The 19,424-nt window shown below is 44.2% G+C and overlaps 1 protein-coding gene across 2 annotated transcripts in view; it reads right to left on the bottom strand.

The window, feature by feature from the left end:
• The window catches only part of KLHDC4 (kelch domain containing 4), a 47,200-nt gene extending 28,227 nt beyond the window's left edge, over positions 1–18,973 (bottom strand). For both annotated transcript variants that reach the window (XM_050922604.1, XM_050922605.1), the window contains exons 1-5: positions 18,781–18,973; positions 16,618–16,709; positions 15,482–15,560; positions 12,830–12,928; positions 6,723–6,859 (exon numbers count right to left, since the gene is read on the bottom strand). In XM_050922604.1, coding sequence (XP_050778561.1) covers positions 6,723–6,859; positions 12,830–12,928; positions 15,482–15,560; positions 16,618–16,709; positions 18,781–18,939 — 566 coding nt within the window. In that variant the 5' untranslated portion in view covers positions 18,940–18,973. The remainder of the gene's footprint in view (positions 1–6,722; positions 6,860–12,829; positions 12,929–15,481; positions 15,561–16,617; positions 16,710–18,780) is intronic.
• Positions 18,974–19,424: the final 451 nt, after the last annotated feature.

The following is a 19,424-nucleotide window of genomic DNA, read 5'->3' as shown; positions in this document are numbered from 1 at the left end:
TACAGAGTAATCAGGTGAACCCTTAACTTTCTGTTTGTTAAGCTAAGATGATGGAGCTCTTTGAGTTTGCCACTAAGGCATTTCTCTAATCTTTTAATCACTCTCATGGCTCTTCTCTAAAACTTCTCCAATGTATCAACATCCTTGGACTGAATGCACCTGAACGAAACACGAGATTCCAGCAGCAGTCGCATCACTGGGGACTGCTCCAGCTTGCTTTGTAAAGGGTGTTAAGCAATCGCTCCAAAAACACTGTCCTGAAATATTTACAGCTTCCTATTTCACAAAACTGTCCGAGATGTATCACAGGGCTTGTAAGTGCTCAGGTGCTCCAATGAAGGTGGTCACAGGGTAGACAGATTTCCACATAGGGAAGTAAAAATCCGGCTTTTGGGGGATCATTGGCTCACTTTGGCATGAACTGGGCCACATATAGAGAGCTGTCTGCCTAGAAATGAATGCTTTCTTCAGGAAGAAAAGGTGTAAATTGATTAAAACTTTGTTCTGCTGTAGAGTGGTCAATAAATAATGTCTGGATTGGGGCCTCTGGGCACTGCTGTAACACAAACAAACAACAAGGTGGTTTCAACATAGCTGCTGGAATTTTAAAATATGCGTGCAAAATGCAAACAAGTAAAATGGCTGCAATAATTATACTTTGTCACGTGTCCACTAGTGAATATCGCTCCTTTGATCTGTGTCGTGACACGCACAGCAATGGCATTAGGGTCATAGGCTCCATTTACCTTTCAGCCTTTGCAAAGCAGTGGGCTTCTGTCTTTTCTTATCAGTATCAATTAGCCAACACGTCTCAAGCTTCCTGTGAGGTTGCTAAAGGCCCAGTAGCACGAACTGCTAGGCTTTAAATCACTAAGCCATCCTTTCTGGCCTAAGCTCCAGGACTGAAATAACTAGATTTCCTAGAAACATAAGTTCAAATCCCAGCAGGATGATCTCAACTGTTCACCCACCACAGGTTCACACATTCAAAACCATGTGGTTCTTTCAGTGGGGACTTAAAAGACTATTGTCTTGCCTACACTGCCTCTGTGCTAGATGCCCAGATGTGTTTTTGAGACACATGCCAGAAAGGGTTAAGCATCCTGCAGGATAAGTGACCCAAATTCAACCTTTAGAGACATACTGGTAGATAATGTTTGTGTTTTTACATATATATAGTCAGAAGTTAACAGTGTAACCCAACAGTTCCTGTCTATGCTGTATTCAATTAATGAACTGTAAATATAGTGACATCACTGTATTGATCTCTCCTTGAAGTATACAGCAAATCACCTGCGAACGGTGGAAAACAGGCAATTGCCTTTTGTTAATCCGTGTAGCTAATTACCAGTGATGCTTAGGAAATAGGTCTACTTGAAAGTCTCGATGATTGCCTAATGTTCACCTAAGGACTCCGAGCTGTCAAGAGAAGGCCTGGAACTGTCTTGGGTCCTGATCCTTTTTATCTCAGATCTACTTAATGCTTTTGCAGGGGAAGCTTGAGTGGTAAGACTGAGATCTCCAGTCCCACTTGGATCACCCAGAATACGAATACGGGGCTATGGACTAGTTCTGAAAGAACTCTTTGCAACTACAAAGCTCACCATCTCTATTATAAAACTGATCTCAGAATGGTACTCATGTCTGTCTGTCTGTCTGTCTACTGATCTTTTAACCAAGATTCTCTCTCTCTTTTTTAATAAATTTAGTTTAGTTTAGTTAATAAGAATTGGCTGTAAGCGTGTATTTGGGTAAGATCTGGAATATTTATTAACCTGGGAGGTAATGTGTCCGATCCTTTGGAATTGGTAGAACTTTATTATATGATGAATAAGATTTTCAGTAATCCTCATCATATTTGACTTGGGCAGAGGTCTAACCTTCTGGGTAACCAACCAGTAAGGTATTATAGAAGCAGTTACGAGGCTAAATTTCAGTGGACTTGGAATGACAAACCAGGTGGGGATTGTCTGCCCCATTCTTTGCAGTTTGACCGAATTAAGTACCCTCAGTATGGCTCCCCGGGACCTGGGTCACAGTCTTATAATAATATCTGACTCTTATCTAGCACATTTCATCCATAGATCTCAAAATCTTAGTATGTGAAGGGCTTTGGGATTATTTGTTACGATTTGTATTATAGAAGCACCTAGAGTCTAAGAACAGAGACTGGGGCCCCATGGTGCTAGGCGCTGTACCTACACATAGTGAGAGACCGTCGCTGCCTCAAAAAGCTTGCAATCTAAATAGACGACACAGTACAAGAGGGGAGACAGGAAGTATTATCTACATTTTTCACACAGGAAACTGAAGCACAGATTGAGAGACATGCGTAAAGTCACAGATGAAGTCTGTGTAATCATAATACTTTATTCGCTCAGAAGTAAATATTCCAGTTTGAAATGGAAGCTTTGAAATAAATAACATAAGAAATTATTTAGGACTCTAAACACAAATCCCACATACTCTTCTTACTATTCACATGACAGTTGCATTCAGAGACCTAACAAATTCAGGGCCCTGTTGTGCTAGAGACAGTCCCTGCTGCAAAGACAGGACAGACAGAAAGTGAAAGGAAAACAGCAGCATTATCTCCATTTTACAGATGGGGAACTGAAGTACAAAGAGACTGAGTGACACCCAGGATCAGACAGGAAGTTTGTGGCATAGCCAGGAACTGAACTCAAGACTCTAGCGCCCCACGTGCCTTATACAAAAGGCCATTATTGGAAGGGGTGAAAGGGGTAGAAATCAGGTGCTCCAAGATGGTTCTAGGAAGCCACGCAATCCAACAAACACTGAATGCACCTCGTACACGATGGACTGAGCTGTCGAGTGTGTGCTCGCGTCACCTGAAACCACTCCACATTTCAAAGCCCACAGCAGGGTAATCTCAATAAATCAATTTTTGGCACAGTTTGGAAATTGTCTTCCATTTTTCCAGCCATTTCTTTGTTTTTGTTTTAAGATGAACACAGGGAAAGGCTGGAGAAACAGCTGTTTAGACCAGGGGTGGTTTGCTGCTCAATGTTTTTCCACAGCAGTTCTCTCGCAACACCACCTGCTATCCCACTGCCACAGATTAATCAAATCAACAGTGTTAAGGTGCTGGCAGAAGGCAAACTTGTAATCTCCCATACACTGGGTTCTGTTTCACTGGATAAATTTGCCCACTGCATTCATTCATCTCCATGCAGGTTATACAGTGTGTGTGTTAAGCTGATGTTGCACCTGCTAACTGAAGCCTCAGAACACGAGAGTGGCTAATGCAACATGACTCCAACGTAGCCGCTCAGGTCCAGCAACTCCACAATCACCACACTCATTCATGTTTTTGACATGGAAGTCTAGCAGGTATGCAGAGTACCTGAAAACACAGACTTACACTGGCTTCTAGTACCAATGGATTGGTTATGCCTGGCGTCACCCATTCCCATGGGAGCAATAATCCCAACAGATAGCCAGCATCTAGGCCTCTGTCTGGCAACCACTTAAGCAGGTGTGTAACTTTATTCACAGCAGCATTCCCATAAACTTCAGTGGAAATATTCTCATGAATAAAGCTACACACATGCAGGATCGGGGGAGCAGACAAAAGTTCCAAATAAAGCAAGTGCAACATGTTTCACGCCTCTGACAAAAACGTAATACAGCAGATTTGATCTGCTTTGTCCGTCCTTCCCCCCTTCCCCTGCAGACTGTAATCAAGATGCCACATGAAACAGCACAAAGACAGCAGAAACTTGATTTCTGCACTCGGTCAGGTTAGCATTAAAACAAAGATGTCTCCCCCACTCCCAACCTCCTCCGCGAAATCTCTCATGAACACAGATCTTGGACCTCTTCCCAAAGAAGAGGCGGAGATGCACTTTGTTTTTATTTTAACATCAGGAGCGTAGCACATGTGCTATCATGAAATGCAGACCAGACTGAAAGACTGGCTTCCAGCAAGCGAGTTGCCTGCAAAACAAGGGGACAAATGGACACAGGGTTGCAAGCCACGTGGCCATGGTGACATAAGATCCCAGGGAAAAGGTATAGTGAATGTTAAAAGTTTCAGGGCTTGTTAAATGTTGATAGGATGCAATGATTATCCGCATGCATAGAAACAGGAACATTGGTTTAATTATGAAATAGTTACATCTCTAATTATAATCATATATTTGAGGGCAACAAAATGTAATCACAACCACGTGAATTGCAGCCAGGCATCACCACAAACAACAAACAAGAGGAAGTACATCTACCAACAAGAGGAAGTACAACGCACTGCTAACCTGTGGCACTCATTGCCATGGGATGGTGTGATGGCCCAAAGTACAACTGGGTTCTAAAAAGAACTGGACAAGTTCATGGAGGACAGGTTCATCAATAGCTATTAGCCATGATGGTCAGAGATGCAAGCCCGCACTTGGGGTGATCACTCCAAATGTCCCTGATCTGTACACTCCCCCTGAAGCAGGAGTACAGGCCAGAGAGAGGGGAAACTGGGCAAGACAGACCGTGGTCTGACCAGTTGTTCTGTTCTTATGTGGCAATGTTTCATGGAGGAGGTATCCTGCTCTCCTAGCAAGAAGAGGTACCTAGTACTTCTGCTCATTAACCCTGAAAGTTGGTATTTCAATACAGGCCCAATCCTACACAGGGCTGAGTGCCCTCAACTCCCACTGACTTCAAAGGAAATGTATTTGTCGTTATGCAAAAACTATATTCCCCCGCTTGCCATGTTTGTTGATCGTAACAATGCACTGGAAGTTTGAAACCAACTTCTCTTTCCATTGTACAATGCACATGGGTTTGTCCCTGTGGGGCTGGAAAATCTAACAAATCCCATGGCACCTCAAGAGCTAAGCATCAAACATACGGGAGTAGGGTCTGACCCAGCACGGTGCTGAGGACCTTCTGAAGTCAATGAGAATTGAGGGCATGTACAGCTGGCAGGACTGGGCCCCTAATGAAATGCAAACTTTAAATCCGTCTCAGCAGCGTGCGGAAGCTATGCTAGGTAATTCCCCTGCTGCCAGAGATTTCATCCTACCAGAATAGTAACTCTCAGAAGCACGTGGATAGTTTTTTTTTGGGGGGTGGGAAGAGGGGGGAGGTCACCTGCAGAGCAATGCACTTGTATAAGTTTGGAAAAATCTGTGCAAGCAAAATAGGTAGATCAGTATGGAGGGACCCCAATGGCCATCGTAACTGGTTTTTTATACTTTCCCCTGAGAAAATATCACCATTTTTGAAGATTTACCTCAACAATGACTCCCAGCAAATTAACGAAGTAATTCATTGGAGTAATCTGCACTCCCCCTTCACATGATAAACTAGGTCTGTTGTTAGACTGACACCTCTAGGCCCAGGACCAGGTTAGAGCGAGTCTGGCATCCAGGCGCTAGCACCAGACGCTAGCGGTCTGAAAGTTAACTAACTCCCTCTCAGCCAGTGGGCTGCTGAAAATTAGAATCACTTGGATTCTGACTGAGTGGTCAAATGTCTGAAGCCCATGCCAGGAATCCCCCGTAATCATTTCTTTGCATTGTCGTTGACAGCCTACGCATGTCATGCACCTTCCATCCCAGGGTTTCAGAGGGCTACATTAATACTAGCAACTTAGGCCTCTGACATCCTCTTGGGAAGCAGGGAAGTATTCTTACTCCCATCTTGCAGATGGGGGAAAAACAGGGACGGTCACCCAGGAAGTCAGCTGCAAAATCACGAGAGAAGCCAAGTCTCCTGATTCCTAGTCCTGTGGCTTAATACCCTGACCACTGTCCTACTATATGTGCAAAGATACTGTAAGAGACAGTCCTTGCCCTGAGGATCTCACACTCAAAGCAGACAAGACAGACTCAGTAAGGATTATTATCCCTATTTTACAGATGGGGAACTGCGACAAAGAAATTAAGTGACTTGCTCAGGGTCATGGAGAGGGTCAGTAGTAGAACCAAGGATTTAACCCAGAGCTGCTGTACCTCAGTCCATCACCTTATCCTCAAAGACACCCTCATCCTCTCTCGTAAACGCATAAAAGCTAACACAAAAGCTAGCAGCCAAAGTGCAGGGAGGTGCTGATATGCAAAAGACCTCAGCTATTCAACCACTAGGCCTCTCTGGGACAGTGATTGCTAACTGGGTGCAAGAGCTTTGCTCTGCGGCCAGATATTTAAACATGTTTTTAAGCCAGAATGAAGAGGTAGGGTGGAGTCCCTTCAGTTCCCCTCTGGCATAGTCATGTGGCTAAGCAAGGAGGTCTGCTCCTCCTAGTGCTGTATGATCCCTCCAAGCAAGCTCAAAACCAAGGCAAGGCCTCTCCAACAGTCTAGATGGATGGAGCAATGAAAGGGAATTGCATTAAAATATGACAGCTGTCGCTGTCCAGAGTGGGAGGGGAGAATAAGCCACATGACACAATGCTGGTCATGGCAGAAAACGACAATGCAGAAAAACAGCTGTGCTGCAGAACTTGTTCGATTACAAAGGTTACAGTTTTTCCCATTGAGAGCAGATCTCTTATTTTCTGTTGATTCCTGGATGCAGGCCCCCTGGGAGTCACAGAGCATCTCCACCTTTTCTAGCACATGCACCACGAGAAATAATCAGAGCCCACAAAAATAGACCTGAAGACAGCCGGAAAATCGTGCAGCCACACAAGGGACCAAACCGGGCCTGAGCAAATGCAGCTCGCAATGAAGTCAACAGGGTTAAGTTCAGAACATCTCACTTACTTGATTTGCTCCCAAGTCTTGGTGGCCAAATGCAGGACCCAGAGATCCTTGTAGTGGTAAAACTGCTCCCCGTCAGGAGAAGCAAACTCTCCACCAAATACCCATAGCTGTCCACCACCCTGGGGCACCACTGCAACCTGCCGGGAGAGAGAGACAGAACATGTCATATAGCCTTTAAAAACTCAGGGGCTCGGGAATTTAGTCAGTCAAATATGCAGCTGCTTCTGGAATATGACAGACAAATAGCAGCAACTGTTGCAGCATTGCTTGGCTACGGTAAGGGATGGAAAGACGAGATATCTGGAGTTTAAAATCAAAATTGCTTATTGCCTACGGTGGATTTCTGGTGCACCCTTGTCATAAACAGATAGCTAAGGGTTAATGTCTCTTACACCTGGAAAGAGGTAACCTGAAGCACCTGACCAGAGGACCAATCAGGAAACCAGACTTTTTCAGGTCTGGGTGGAGGGAAGTTTGTGTGTGAGTTCTTTGTCTTCTGCCTATCTCCCTCTCGGCTATGGGAAGGATTTTTCTATTTCCTGCTTTCTAATCTTCTGTTTCCAAGTTGTGAGTACAAAGATAGGTTTGTTTTTTTGTATTTACATGTGTGTAGTTGCTGGAGTGTTTTGAATTGTATTCTTTTTGAATAAGGCTGTTTATTCATATTCCTTTTAAGCAATTGACCCTATATTTGTCACCTTAATACAGAGAGACCATTTTTATGTATTTTTCTTCCTTTTTACATAAAGCTTTCTTTTTAAGACCTGTTGGAGTTTTTCTTTAGTGGGGAACTCCAGGGAATTGAGTCTGTGCTCACCAGGGAATTGGTGGGAGGAAGAAGTCAGGGGGAAATCTGTGTGTGTTAGATTTACTAGCCTGACTTTGCATTCCCTCTGGGTGAAGGGGGAAGAGAGATTAGCTCTCGGTACTTCTGTTTTCCAAGGCTGGAAACGGGGAGGGTGGAATCCCTCTGTTTAGATTCACGGAGTTTGCTTCTGTTTATCTCTCCAGGAACCCAGGGAGGGAACACCTGGAAGGGAGAAGGGAAGGGAAATGGTTTATTCCCCTTTGTTGTGAGACTCAAGGAATTTGGGTCTTGGGGTCCCCAGGGAAGGTTTTTGGGGGGACCAGAGTGCCCCAAAACACTCTAATTTTTTGGGTGGTGGCAGTTTTACCAGGTCCAAGCTGGTAACTAAGCTTGGAGCTTTTCATGCTAACCCCCATATTTTGGACGCTAAGGTCCAAATCTGGGACTAGGTTATGATAACCCTTCGCTGCAGCATCATGCTGTCAGGTCTGTTAATCTGGCTCACACTGGGAAAATTCATTGGGATTTATCTTTCAAAAGAAATGTTTAAAGTCCCTCCCACCAGCAAGAGGGGAAGCTCTCTAGACTATCATGCCCAAGACTGGGGTCTGGCAGCAACTCTCCAGTCATTCAGCTCTAGCCATGCATCCCATAGACAACACACTGGCTATCTGGGGAAGACACAGCGGCATACAGAAAGTGGGAAGTTCCTGCCTTCTTACGTGTAGATGATGTGCCACAAAAGAGCAGGCAACCTCATGAGAGGACCAACCATGACAGGAAACATGGTCCAGCGGCCTGAGAATCAGCCTATGACTTGGGAGACCCAGGCTCAATTCCTTGTTCTGGGTCTCCCAAGATTTGGGTAAGAGCCTAATTTATACTCGCAGAGAGATAATGCATATGAAAATCATGGATTTGCAGGAAAGTATGTTGCAATGTAGATACCTAACTGGCTATCTGCTTGTGCAAACACATGATTTCCACAGGGATCTGGTATCTGCAAACAGAAGTTTGGCAAGTACAAAAGCAGGTATGTCACTGTGTGCACCTCTTTGAAGATATGGCTCCAAATCAATCATAAAGCCAAGATCCCAGCTTCCACAAATACTTGGTAGCAAAGTATTTTGACTGTAAGGTGGAACAGCAGGATGTCATGCCCAGGGGAGATTCTGTGTCAGAGGCTAAAGCTAACAAACCAGGCTGCAGATATGCACAGATGATCCCAAGACGCACTTCTGTTTACTCTAACTGCTAGCTAATGAGGGACATGTTTACAAACAAAATTGCAGTGAAGGCAAAAGACTAGTCAGTTAACTTTGCTGAATTTTCTCCCTGTAACAGTAATTAAATATCAAACAGAAAATACACCACAAAGCGCTCCAGGTAAAATTAAAACAAAAAATGACATGAGCAGTTAGTTGTCTGTTGCAATTCCCTGGTAGGCAGCCTGGTAGTAAGATTTAATTGTTAGAGTGCCACCTGCTGGACACTGTCACTTCAAACAGCCAGGATTAGCAGTGCTCGTATGAGCAAAAAGAACAAAAGAAAACCGTTAACTTCTGGCAATTTAATGCATTTGTTCTAGGATATCATATTCCAGGCCTATTTAAAATTATTATTTGAAGTTACTTTCCCAGACTTATCTTATGGCTTATCAAAAATGCAGCAACTAGTAACTATGATTAATACCACGCACATGAACGATGCATTAATTCAATCCTAGCCCATTTGGAAACGTAAATGCTTTGCCTGCCTGTGTCTGATTAACAATTTTATGTACTCATTAGTTAATACTTGTCACATTTACCATCTGGAATATACAACCCTAAATACTCCAATACCTTACCTATACGTTTCACTCAACATTTTAAAGATTTTTCTTAGGAGATTTTAAAGTTGTGTAAATATAATTCACTACAAACAGCTTTCTGTCTAGTGTAAAGATTCTGGGCAAACAAAGGGCCCGATTCTGCAAGCACTTACTCCTAGGCATAGTACTTACTACCATGAGTAGTCCCTTACCAGGACGACTCACCATAGTAAGTACTGCCACACTTAGGAGTGAGCATTTGCAGATAGGACCATTAAATGTGAAACGAAACTTCTAAGAAACCTAACGACTGATATGAATCTTCTTTCTAGGGTCACCCATCCTTCTTTGATACTTCTGCCTACAGAAAATGCTAGGGTTCTCATCACAGTGCAAAATGGGGAATGAATCAGTGTTTTAGAACCCTATTTCCTCGCAGCTCTTTGCCCTGGTGGTGTAATTCATCACCAACTCTTGAGGCAAGGATCAAGTCTACCTCTATATTAGCATCGCAACCAGCACAAAGGATTGCAGCCTCTGGGCACTACGGTAATATAAATACTAAATAATAAGAATTTAACAAGCTATGCAAAGTTAGACTAAGTCAAGACTTGAATAAGGAACCCAGGCACCGCGGGAAATAGAGTTGCCAATGCAGCAAGTGGAGCTCTTCCTTCAGAATCAGTAGCTGAGTCTGCTGTGAAACCGAACAGAAATTTGACAATCGTTTAGGCTGCTGAGACCACAGCCTGGCATGCTGACCAATCTTGCCTCATGGTTTCCTTGGATTCTCCCCTAGGTCGCTGTGTCTCCATCTGCTGTCTCTTCTCTCATGCTCAGATTCTAAGCATTTGGGGACAGGGGCTATCTTTTTCTTCTATGTTTGCATAGCACCTAGCTCCAAACGCTTCTGGTCCATGACTGGAGCTCCTAGGTGATTCTATACTACAAATAATACCTGGTCCAACAGCCCAGCATGATGCCAGTGGTACTGTGCTGCTGTCTTTCAGATGAGACACACGGCCAAGGTCCTGACCTCTTGTGGCAATCAGAGATCCCTTGTTTGTTTGGGTTGGTTTGTTTTGATAAATCAGGTATTTACCCTGGTGTCCTGCCCGCATTTCATACAGGAGTTACACTGCTTCTGTCTGAATTCCATATTGTTTTCACTTCCTGTCCTAAACTGCTCTGCGCATGTGAAAAACTGCCCCACCATAGCAGTGGATGCATTTCAGTGACATTGCAGACCTTTTACCTAGCTTGAAAAGCACTTTGAGATATAGCTGAAGGACGCTACAGAAGTGCAAGGTTTTATTAAGCAACTTTGGGGGCTTTAAACCAACCAAGTAGTATTCATTTAAAAGCGCCTTCCCTAAGACCACTTATGCGGTATCAGAGTGTCAGGGTGATTCTGTCTTTACCAACAGGGGGAAGAGAACATCAGAGGAGGCTGAGTTAGAAGAGAAAAAGTCTATTACTTTTCTAATCGCTATAAAAAAAAAAAAACCCCAACCCATGCTAATCGTACCACACCTACGCCCCCAGTTTTCCACTGTGAACCACATCAGCAGCCCCCTACTGAAATTAGTGGGGGGTCTGTGAAGAGGTTCCTCAGGCAGCACAAGCAGTGTAAAATGAGTTGGGAGAGGGCTCAGCCTAGTTCCCAGGGCACAGCTGTTTGCATAATAAAAACCACCTCCACAACTGGCACTGACAAGCAACCGTATTGGCAAATGCACCAGAGGAGAGAAAGACCGAACTGCTCTCTCACCCAACTTGATCTGGTAACCCAGACGTGAAGGGCTGCCCGTCGTCGAAGGAACAACAGAAGCCTGCTGTGTGCAGTATCTCAGAAATTACAGAATAATTTCCTCTGCATAGGCATCAGTTGCCTCTGCGGAACATGGGGAAATTGTTTGAGACAGATATGGCAGCTTCCTGCCACATCCTTGGGAGACTTTACTGAATTAAGTTTAAGTATCTTTGGGGTCCACTGTATTAATTGCACGGTTTATGTTCAACTGTGTCCTACTCCATGGGGGAGGACTGCCACAGCTCCTCCAGGAACCAAAACCATGGGTGGTGCTGAAGGCAAATCACCCAGATTGTAACCCCACACAGAGATATCCTGTCCTGGGAAGCCTCGCGTGTACTCATTCCAACTGGATTCTCCAGAGACCAAGAGACAAAGAAAGAATTTTTGGATAAAAAGCCTGAACTTAAACTGATTTGGGGCTCTTCTTCCTGATCCAGCAAACACACAGGACTTTCTGCCCCACGGGGCCACAACTCTTGCGGAAGGGTTAGACTCATAGACTCTAGGACTGGAAGGGACCTCGAGAGGTCATCGAGTCCAGTCCCCTGCCCTCATGGCAGGACCAAATACTGTCTAGACCATCCCTGACAGACATTTATCTAACCTACTCTTAAATATCTCCAGAGATGGAGATTCCACAACTTCCCTAGGCAATCTATTCCAGTGTTTAACTACCCTGACAGTTAGGAACTTTTTCCTAATGTCCAACCTAAATCTCCCTTGCTGCAGTTTAAGCCCACTGTTTCTTGTTCTATCATTGGAGGCTAAGGTGAACAAGTTTTCTCCCTCCTCCTGATGACACCCTTTTAGATACCTGAAAACTGCTATCATGTCCCCTCTCAGTCTTCTCTTTTCCAAACTAAACAAACCCAATTCCTTCAGCCTTCCTTCATAGGTCATGTTCTCAAGACCTTTAATCATTCTTGTTGCTCTTCTCTGGACCCTCTCCAATTTCTCCACATCTTTCTTGAAATGCGGTGCCCAGAACTGGACACAATACTCCAGTTGAGGCCTAACCAGTGCCGAGTAAAGCGGAAGAATGACTTCTCGTGTCTTGTTTACAAAACACCTGTTAATGCATCCCAGAATCATGTTTGCTTTTTTTGCAACAGTATCACACTGTTGACTGGAAAGACTTTGCTGTTACCGTAGCATTAGAAGGAGCTGTGTGGTCACTTGTAAACTGCAAGCAATACACTGGTCCTAGCCCTCAGAGACAAAGTAAGGATTGGCCATTTTCAGCAGTCTGGCTTGCTGGGAATATCACAGTGACAGGCAGGCAGCTGTACCGCCTTAAAAACCACTGGTCAGGAGGGAGAGAGACGTGGGTCTCTGCACCAGAGAGGTGACAATCACCATCACCAGGCCGGTCAGGTGGTCAGTAGTATATTGCTACTGCTATACTCTTATTATTCAAGCACAGAATTTTTAGCCATAGACAAGTCTATGGTACAGTTTGATTCATTTAAGTCACAGTGAAGGATCAACCCTCTAGTTTCTCAGCACAACGAGCCACAGCTTGATCACAACATTGGCATCCCATTGTGATTAGGATCCTAAAAAGTCATAACCCCTTGGAAACACAGCTGTCTATTACCATAGCATCTTGAAATACAACGTCAGAGTAATTCTAAGTGCTCTTCCGTTGCCTGGGAGGCCAAGTGCTTTACCTGATGTGCACAGCGCCTGGGAGGAGGATTTGGGATATCTACTTTACTCCAGCTGTTCTTCCGGATGTTGTAAATGTACAGCTCATTATACAGGAACGTCTGTGGGAGGGAAAAGGAAAATGGGTATCACCAGAGCTCGCCATTTAACTTTACCTAACAGAAGTGTGTCAAACTCTCAACCAGCCTCTACCAGACACTGAAGGAATGCAACAGTCCTTTTCTATTAAGGCAGAACAAGCCAGGGCCAGCCTGCTGCGTCCCTGGCATCACTCTGCTCTCATGCTAGGGGATCAGACTGCCATAGGCAGGATTGGGTTTATGGCTTGTGGGGCCCTATGCAAAGCAATACGCGTATGGAACCATCCTGTTCCCACTCCATTTGCGAGAGGGTCCACCCACCATCTCCCTGCCTGCAGTCACCTCAGACTGCAAAGAGCCTCCACCAGCTGTCTGAGGCTCTATTGTCACTGCTGACCTACACACAGTTTACGTGGGACAAGAAGCCAGGAGGTGAGGATGAGAATCAGCTTTCTAAGCCAAGGATGCTACTTAGGGAAGTCAGTCTGCAGTGCAACCTGCTAGTGCCTGGGTAAAATGATATCACTGTGGGGAAAATCAGGGATGGCTCCTTGGCTAGTTGGATTGGGTGCATGTTTGAGATGTTGAGATCCTGAAAGATGGAGCCCAACACAGCTGCACAGCCTAAGGCTGCCCATGATAAGAGGTCCACAGTGATCCAGTGGCTATATCCACTTGGACTTCCAGCAAGCTTTTGACAAGGTGCCTCACCAAAGGCTCTTGTGCAAAGTAAGCAGTACTAGGATAAGAGGGAAGGTTCTCCCATGGATCTGTAACCAGTTAAAAGATAGAAAACAAAGGGGAGAAATAAATGGTCAGTTTTCAGAATGGAGAGAGGTAAGTAGTGGTGTTCCCCGGAGGTCTGTACTGGGAGCAGTGCTGTTCTGCATATTCATAAAAGGATCTGAAAAAAAAGGGGTAAACAGTGAGGTGGCAAAATTTGCAGACGATACAGAATTACTTAAGATAGTTAAGTCCAAAGCAGACTGCGAAGTGTTACAAAGGGATCTCACAGAACTGGGTGACTAGGCAACAAAATGGCAGATGAAATTCAATGTTGATAAATGCAAGGTAATGCACATTGGAAAGCATAATCCCATCTATACATACAAAATGATGGTATCTAAATTAGCTGTTACTGCTCACGAAAGAGATCTTGAAGTCGTGAATAATCCTCTGAAAACATCCGTTCTATGTGCAGCAGCAGTAAAAAAAACCAACCAAAAGTTAGGAACCATTAGGAAAAGGATAGCTAATAAGACAAAAAAAATATCCTAATACCTTTATATAAATCCCTGGTACACCCACACCTTGAATACTATGTGGAGATCTGGATGCTCCATCTCTAAAAAGATATATTAGAATTGGAAAAGGTACGGAGAAGGGCAACAAAAATGATTAGGGGTATGGAACGGCTTCCACATGAGGAGAGATTAAGAAGACTGGGACTTTTCAGCTTGGAAAAGAGAAGACTAAGAGTGATATGATAAAGGTCTTTAAAATCTTGACTGGTGTAGAGAAAAATAAAAAAGGAAGTGTTATTTACTCCTTCACCTAACATAAGAACTAGGGGTCACCCAATGAAATTAATAGGCAGTGGGTTTAAAACAAATATAAGGAAGTATTTCTTCATACAATGCACAGTCAACCTGTGTAACTCATTGTCAGAGGATGCTGTGAAGCCCCAAACTATCACAGGGTTCAAAAAAGAACAAGAAAAGCTCCTGGAGAATAGGTCCATCAATGGCTATTAGCTAGGATGGGCAGGGACGGAGCACCATGCTCTGGGTGTCCCTGGACCTCTGACTACCAGAAGCTGGGAGTGGATGACAGGGGATGGATTACTCGTTAGTTGTCCTGTTCTGTTAATTCCCTCTGAAGTATCTGGCACTGGCCACTGTTGGAAGACAGGATACTGGGGTAGAGCGACCTTTGGTCTGACCCAGTATGGCCGTTCCAATGGAGTACTACAAAGGTGGCGCTCAGCTAGGACAGATTGAAAACAAGAGGAAATGACTGACGCAAGTGGAACTTGTTAAAAGCCAGCGCAGGCTAGTGTAGTGCGGAATCAAGGCCCGATGACTATAAACAGACTTGAGCTTCCAGGGAGTACAAGGAGCTTCCCGCCTCCAGGAATATGGTAAATCAGTGCAAGATCTGCAGGCAGGAGTGTTGACGGACCACCAGTGCTTAGCCCTTCTGGGCCAACAGAAGCATCTCACTTTCATGGGGGGGCAAATGAGGCAAACACACAGTACAACAGGAACCAAAGATGACATGGAAGATATTTGCCCCTCAAGTCTAGAGAAATTATGATGCCCTGCAATATTGATGCTTATGCAATCACTCTGACCCCTTAATGGACCCCAGTGCTCCTTGATCCTGCTGACACAGCTCAGCTCAGGTGTGAGACAGTATTAGCCTGGAATTAAAGGCTATTTTGCTCTCATTCTGGGAAAAATGCATATTTTATGACCTCCGCTTTGAATTTTTGCTCCAGATGAAACCCATACATATGATAGTCAAGGCAATGGGGAGGGAGGGGAAAGATAGATAAATGGAAGAATACTTTACTTTTTGGCCATTGAAATATTCACCTCCAAAAAGGATCAATTCGTCTCTCTCGGGATGAGCAGACAAGGAGGCGTTCAGCCTGCGTCAGAAAGAGAGATGGGCTGACATGAGCACATAACAGAACCATTTGTCACTCAGCTCGGAGGCTACTCACTACAGTTCTGGATGCATAATTTAACAAGCGCTAGCATTTCTCCCCTCCAGGCCAAAGAGCCTCTCCATCAGTTTCTGATATCTTTTTTTATTTCCAAACCAAAAACTTTCTGAAGAAATTAACTTTTTGGAAACTTCCAAAAAGGCTAATCTGAAATCCTCTCCTATTTTAGGAACACACATTACATTGTCATTAACCACAGCCTTTGACATGATTTTAATTTTAATACTGATGGATAAGGAGCAAAGATTAGCTTCGTCATGGCACACAGCTTTGACTCTAATTGGGCTGTCTCATTTTAAGTTATCTGCATCATTCTTCCATAGATACCATTGTTCGCTTAAGTTCCCCCACCCCCTGTATGTAACAGGAGCTGACAGCATCTAGCACTTCACAGGATCAGACCTCAGAGAAGCTCATTGACAACAGATCCTCCCAACATCTTTGTGAGGTAGAGGAGTATCATTATCTCCTCCTTACAGAAGGGAAACACATACAGAAAGGTCAAGTGTCATTCAAGACACTGAATCAGTGGCAGCTACAGGACTAGACCCTTGCAGTGCCAGGTTACCGGTCCTGTGCTCCGGCCACTTGCCCACTGTATCTTGAATCTCACAAGGCACTCTCATAATTTTACCGGTAGCATGCCCTCAGCTTTCCAGCCCAAGTCACAAGGTTCCTCTTCACTCATCTATGTTATACCGCTCAAAGCCCTCAGATCTAACCACCAGCTTTGATAAAATTCCCCACTTTGGCTCTTTTTAGCAGGCTGAAGGGAAGATTAAAAAGCAGCTGTTAGCAGAGAGGCGTGGCTGGTCCCTTTAATGCTCCGAGGACTGAATACCCTATACATTTTTATCCTTCCATAAAAGCGTTTTAGCCTGATACTACATCCTCCACTCTCAGGATACAACTTAAACAAGTTTCATTGATACCACCACTTGATGGATAATAACAATCATGGTTCCAGGTGATCTCTTACCTTGGTGAGGGTGGGGGACAGGCTGTCTCAATTATCTGGGTCTTTTTAGCATCTAATGTCTGGAATTCTGCTATCAGGGCCTCCAGATCCTCCTGAAAGTAAACAGCCAGTCGGGCATGAGTTTCTTGGCATATATTGTCATCCACATACCATGGAAACCTACACTAGCCACTAGTTCAATTTTCCTTAAATTTGATTGGATTCACCTCATTAAACTATGAGGTATCAAGGTTATATATTTTTTCATCCTACACTAAGGGCTGGTCTCCACTACTGTATATTTCTGAATTTGTAAGCAGGTTGTAACACAATGCCATGGTTACTGCACAGTTCCTACCCTACAGAGGTGTTTCACCTTTGCTGGTGAGCAATTCTGTAGCACAACTGGTAGCTGAAACCCAAGTCTTAGCACAAGGCAGCTGTTTCAGCATTTGTGTAACTGATATGCAGATATAATCAGACAGATGTTAAAATCCACTGTTCTTTCTTGGCCTGACTCCTGCACAAGTACAAAGATAAATGTGTTTTCTATTTAAAATTTATACTTCATCTGGAGAAACAAATTCATATGTTATCTTTTATTCTCCTTCAGTTTCTGTAAATTAAAAAACAGAACACACAACCCTAAAACCCACAAATTATGCAAAAGTCAAAGAAAATCTCTTCCCCACTCCCTCTTTAGATAAGAGTTGGAAAGTTAAAACCATCCATGTGCCCTAACAGTACTAGGACTGTTCATTCTTTCTTGGCCCAACTTTCTTTTTTTTGCTATACTTGTGATCGCTGGGTAAGACACTTGAATCAATTAGTTTAAACTTTCTTATTCTGCAGCAGCAAGGGTGGCTGGGAGTAAAGGGACATGGTCTCGGGTCAAATTTAATTTTTTTTTTAAATATAATTTGTCCAATTGATTTTTTTTTAAGAGCAATAGAAATGTTTCTAGGATTTTTAAAGCTCACAGAATCATGCGAATTGGAGATGGGGAAAATGAAAGATTGTTCCCTACAGTAAATCTTCTAGCATTCAGCCCATTACGTTTAAATGTCTCAAAGCAATGGGGTTTACGCTAGCTTCCTTGAGAAAGCAGTCCACAGCCTAATAGATCTGTCAGCATGTTCTTCCAAATGTCCGGTCTTAATTTAATTCTACTAGTTCCCATTTGCCCCACCCCTCGTGCGGGGATCATTTCTGGCAGGGGCTGAGCCCTCTAGCCCAGTCCAGTCTATGTGTTTTAGTTTATTAGTACAGCATTTTTTGAATTAAAACAATTATACTCAACAGAATAGGTACACATATTCAAACTGTCATAGTATTAAAGATATGAAGCAGAGAGTCAGCCCTTCTTCTATCATACAAATTACACTTCTAACACCCCCCCCCATAAAACAAAAATGAAATTATAAAAGTTGAGAATCACTTGATCTAGCTCAATCATAAATAAAATAGATTTCACACAATCCCCTTCTTGTTTTTGTCACCAACCAGGCCAATAAGACAACTGCCCATACAACTGAAACATTACCACTACAGAATAAATATTCTACTTTTTGAGCCGATGAGGGTCGAGATTGAGATTGCCATTGAGAAATTATACAAATTATAAAATACTAGGTAACGTGGGCAAATCTTCAGCTTGGCCAATCTTCAGTCTGGCCAGACCCACATGGGCAAAACCATCTGTACCTCTCAATACCAGCAGATCTCCCTTCCAAAAAAGCCAACTGCATTGTTTGAAAAGGGAAGGTTGTCTAGTGAAACACTTAAACACATGCTTAACTTTCAAGAGAAACTTTCATGGCTTGTGAAGCTCACGTTATAGGGAAGAGAGCCCAGACAGAATGAGAATAAATGCAAGGGTTCTGTTTTGAATTTCACTTGTGTGTGTTGTTTTGCTATTCAGAGAAATCCCTGGGGAGGATGAATGCCTATTGCATCTCAAAGCCAAAGGGTGAAGAGTCTCACACACGCGATGAGACTGGCAGAAGTGAGCTCCTCAGAAAAAAGCGGCTCTAATAAAACAGCATGTGGGAGGAAAGTCTTTTAGTTAGTCAAGACCACGAGCTATGGCACAATGTGAGTGTGTTTGCTGCCTTAGCCGCATGCACACGCTGCTGGGTGGGGGAATCAGTCCCCTGCTTCCTGACCTGCCCCAGCACCACTCACCTCCTCCTTCTTAGCTCTCTTGGAGACTTTTTTCTCCATCTTAGCAGCTGTTTTCTCTGCCCCTTTCACCTTCTTCTCCTTCTTGCTTTTCTTACCCATGTCTTCAGCCTGGGTTACTGCAGGGGGCACTGAACAGAACCCCACTGCCGGTATGCCCATGCACCCTGCCCCTGCAGAGCTCACGTGGGAAGCAACCCAGCTGAGCACAATCACTTCCCAGCAGTCAGGGGTGATTTCCTGCCTGGCTGGAAAGGAAGGGGCTCGCCACGTGCTGCTGTGAATGCCATCTGCTGGGCTGGCTGGCTTCTCACACCGGCTTGCTGAGCAAAGCCATGGTGCTGCTGTGCTAGCAAGAGGCTTTGCTGCCTGTCCCAGTAGGGTGACCAGATGTCCCAGATTATAGGGACAGTCCTGATATCCAGGGTTTTGTCTGTATAGACACCAATTAGCCCCCAGCCAGTGTCCCCATTTTTCACACTTGCTATCTGGTCACCCTATGTCCCAAAGGGAGAGGTACAAGGCCATGCCCGAGGCTTGTGCAAAGTACAGCACCCTATATTTAGGGGGGGTCACTTTGAGCACGCCCGAGTGCACCCAGTGGTTCACCCACTCACTAGCCCACTATGAGCCTGCTTTGACAGTGC

The sequence above is a fragment of the Gopherus flavomarginatus genome, chromosome 14, assembly GCF_025201925.1.
Source record: "Gopherus flavomarginatus isolate rGopFla2 chromosome 14, rGopFla2.mat.asm, whole genome shotgun sequence".
NCBI classification, from domain to species: domain Eukaryota; kingdom Metazoa; phylum Chordata; order Testudines; family Testudinidae; genus Gopherus; species Gopherus flavomarginatus.
This window is presented reverse-complemented; position numbering and strand designations above follow the sequence as displayed.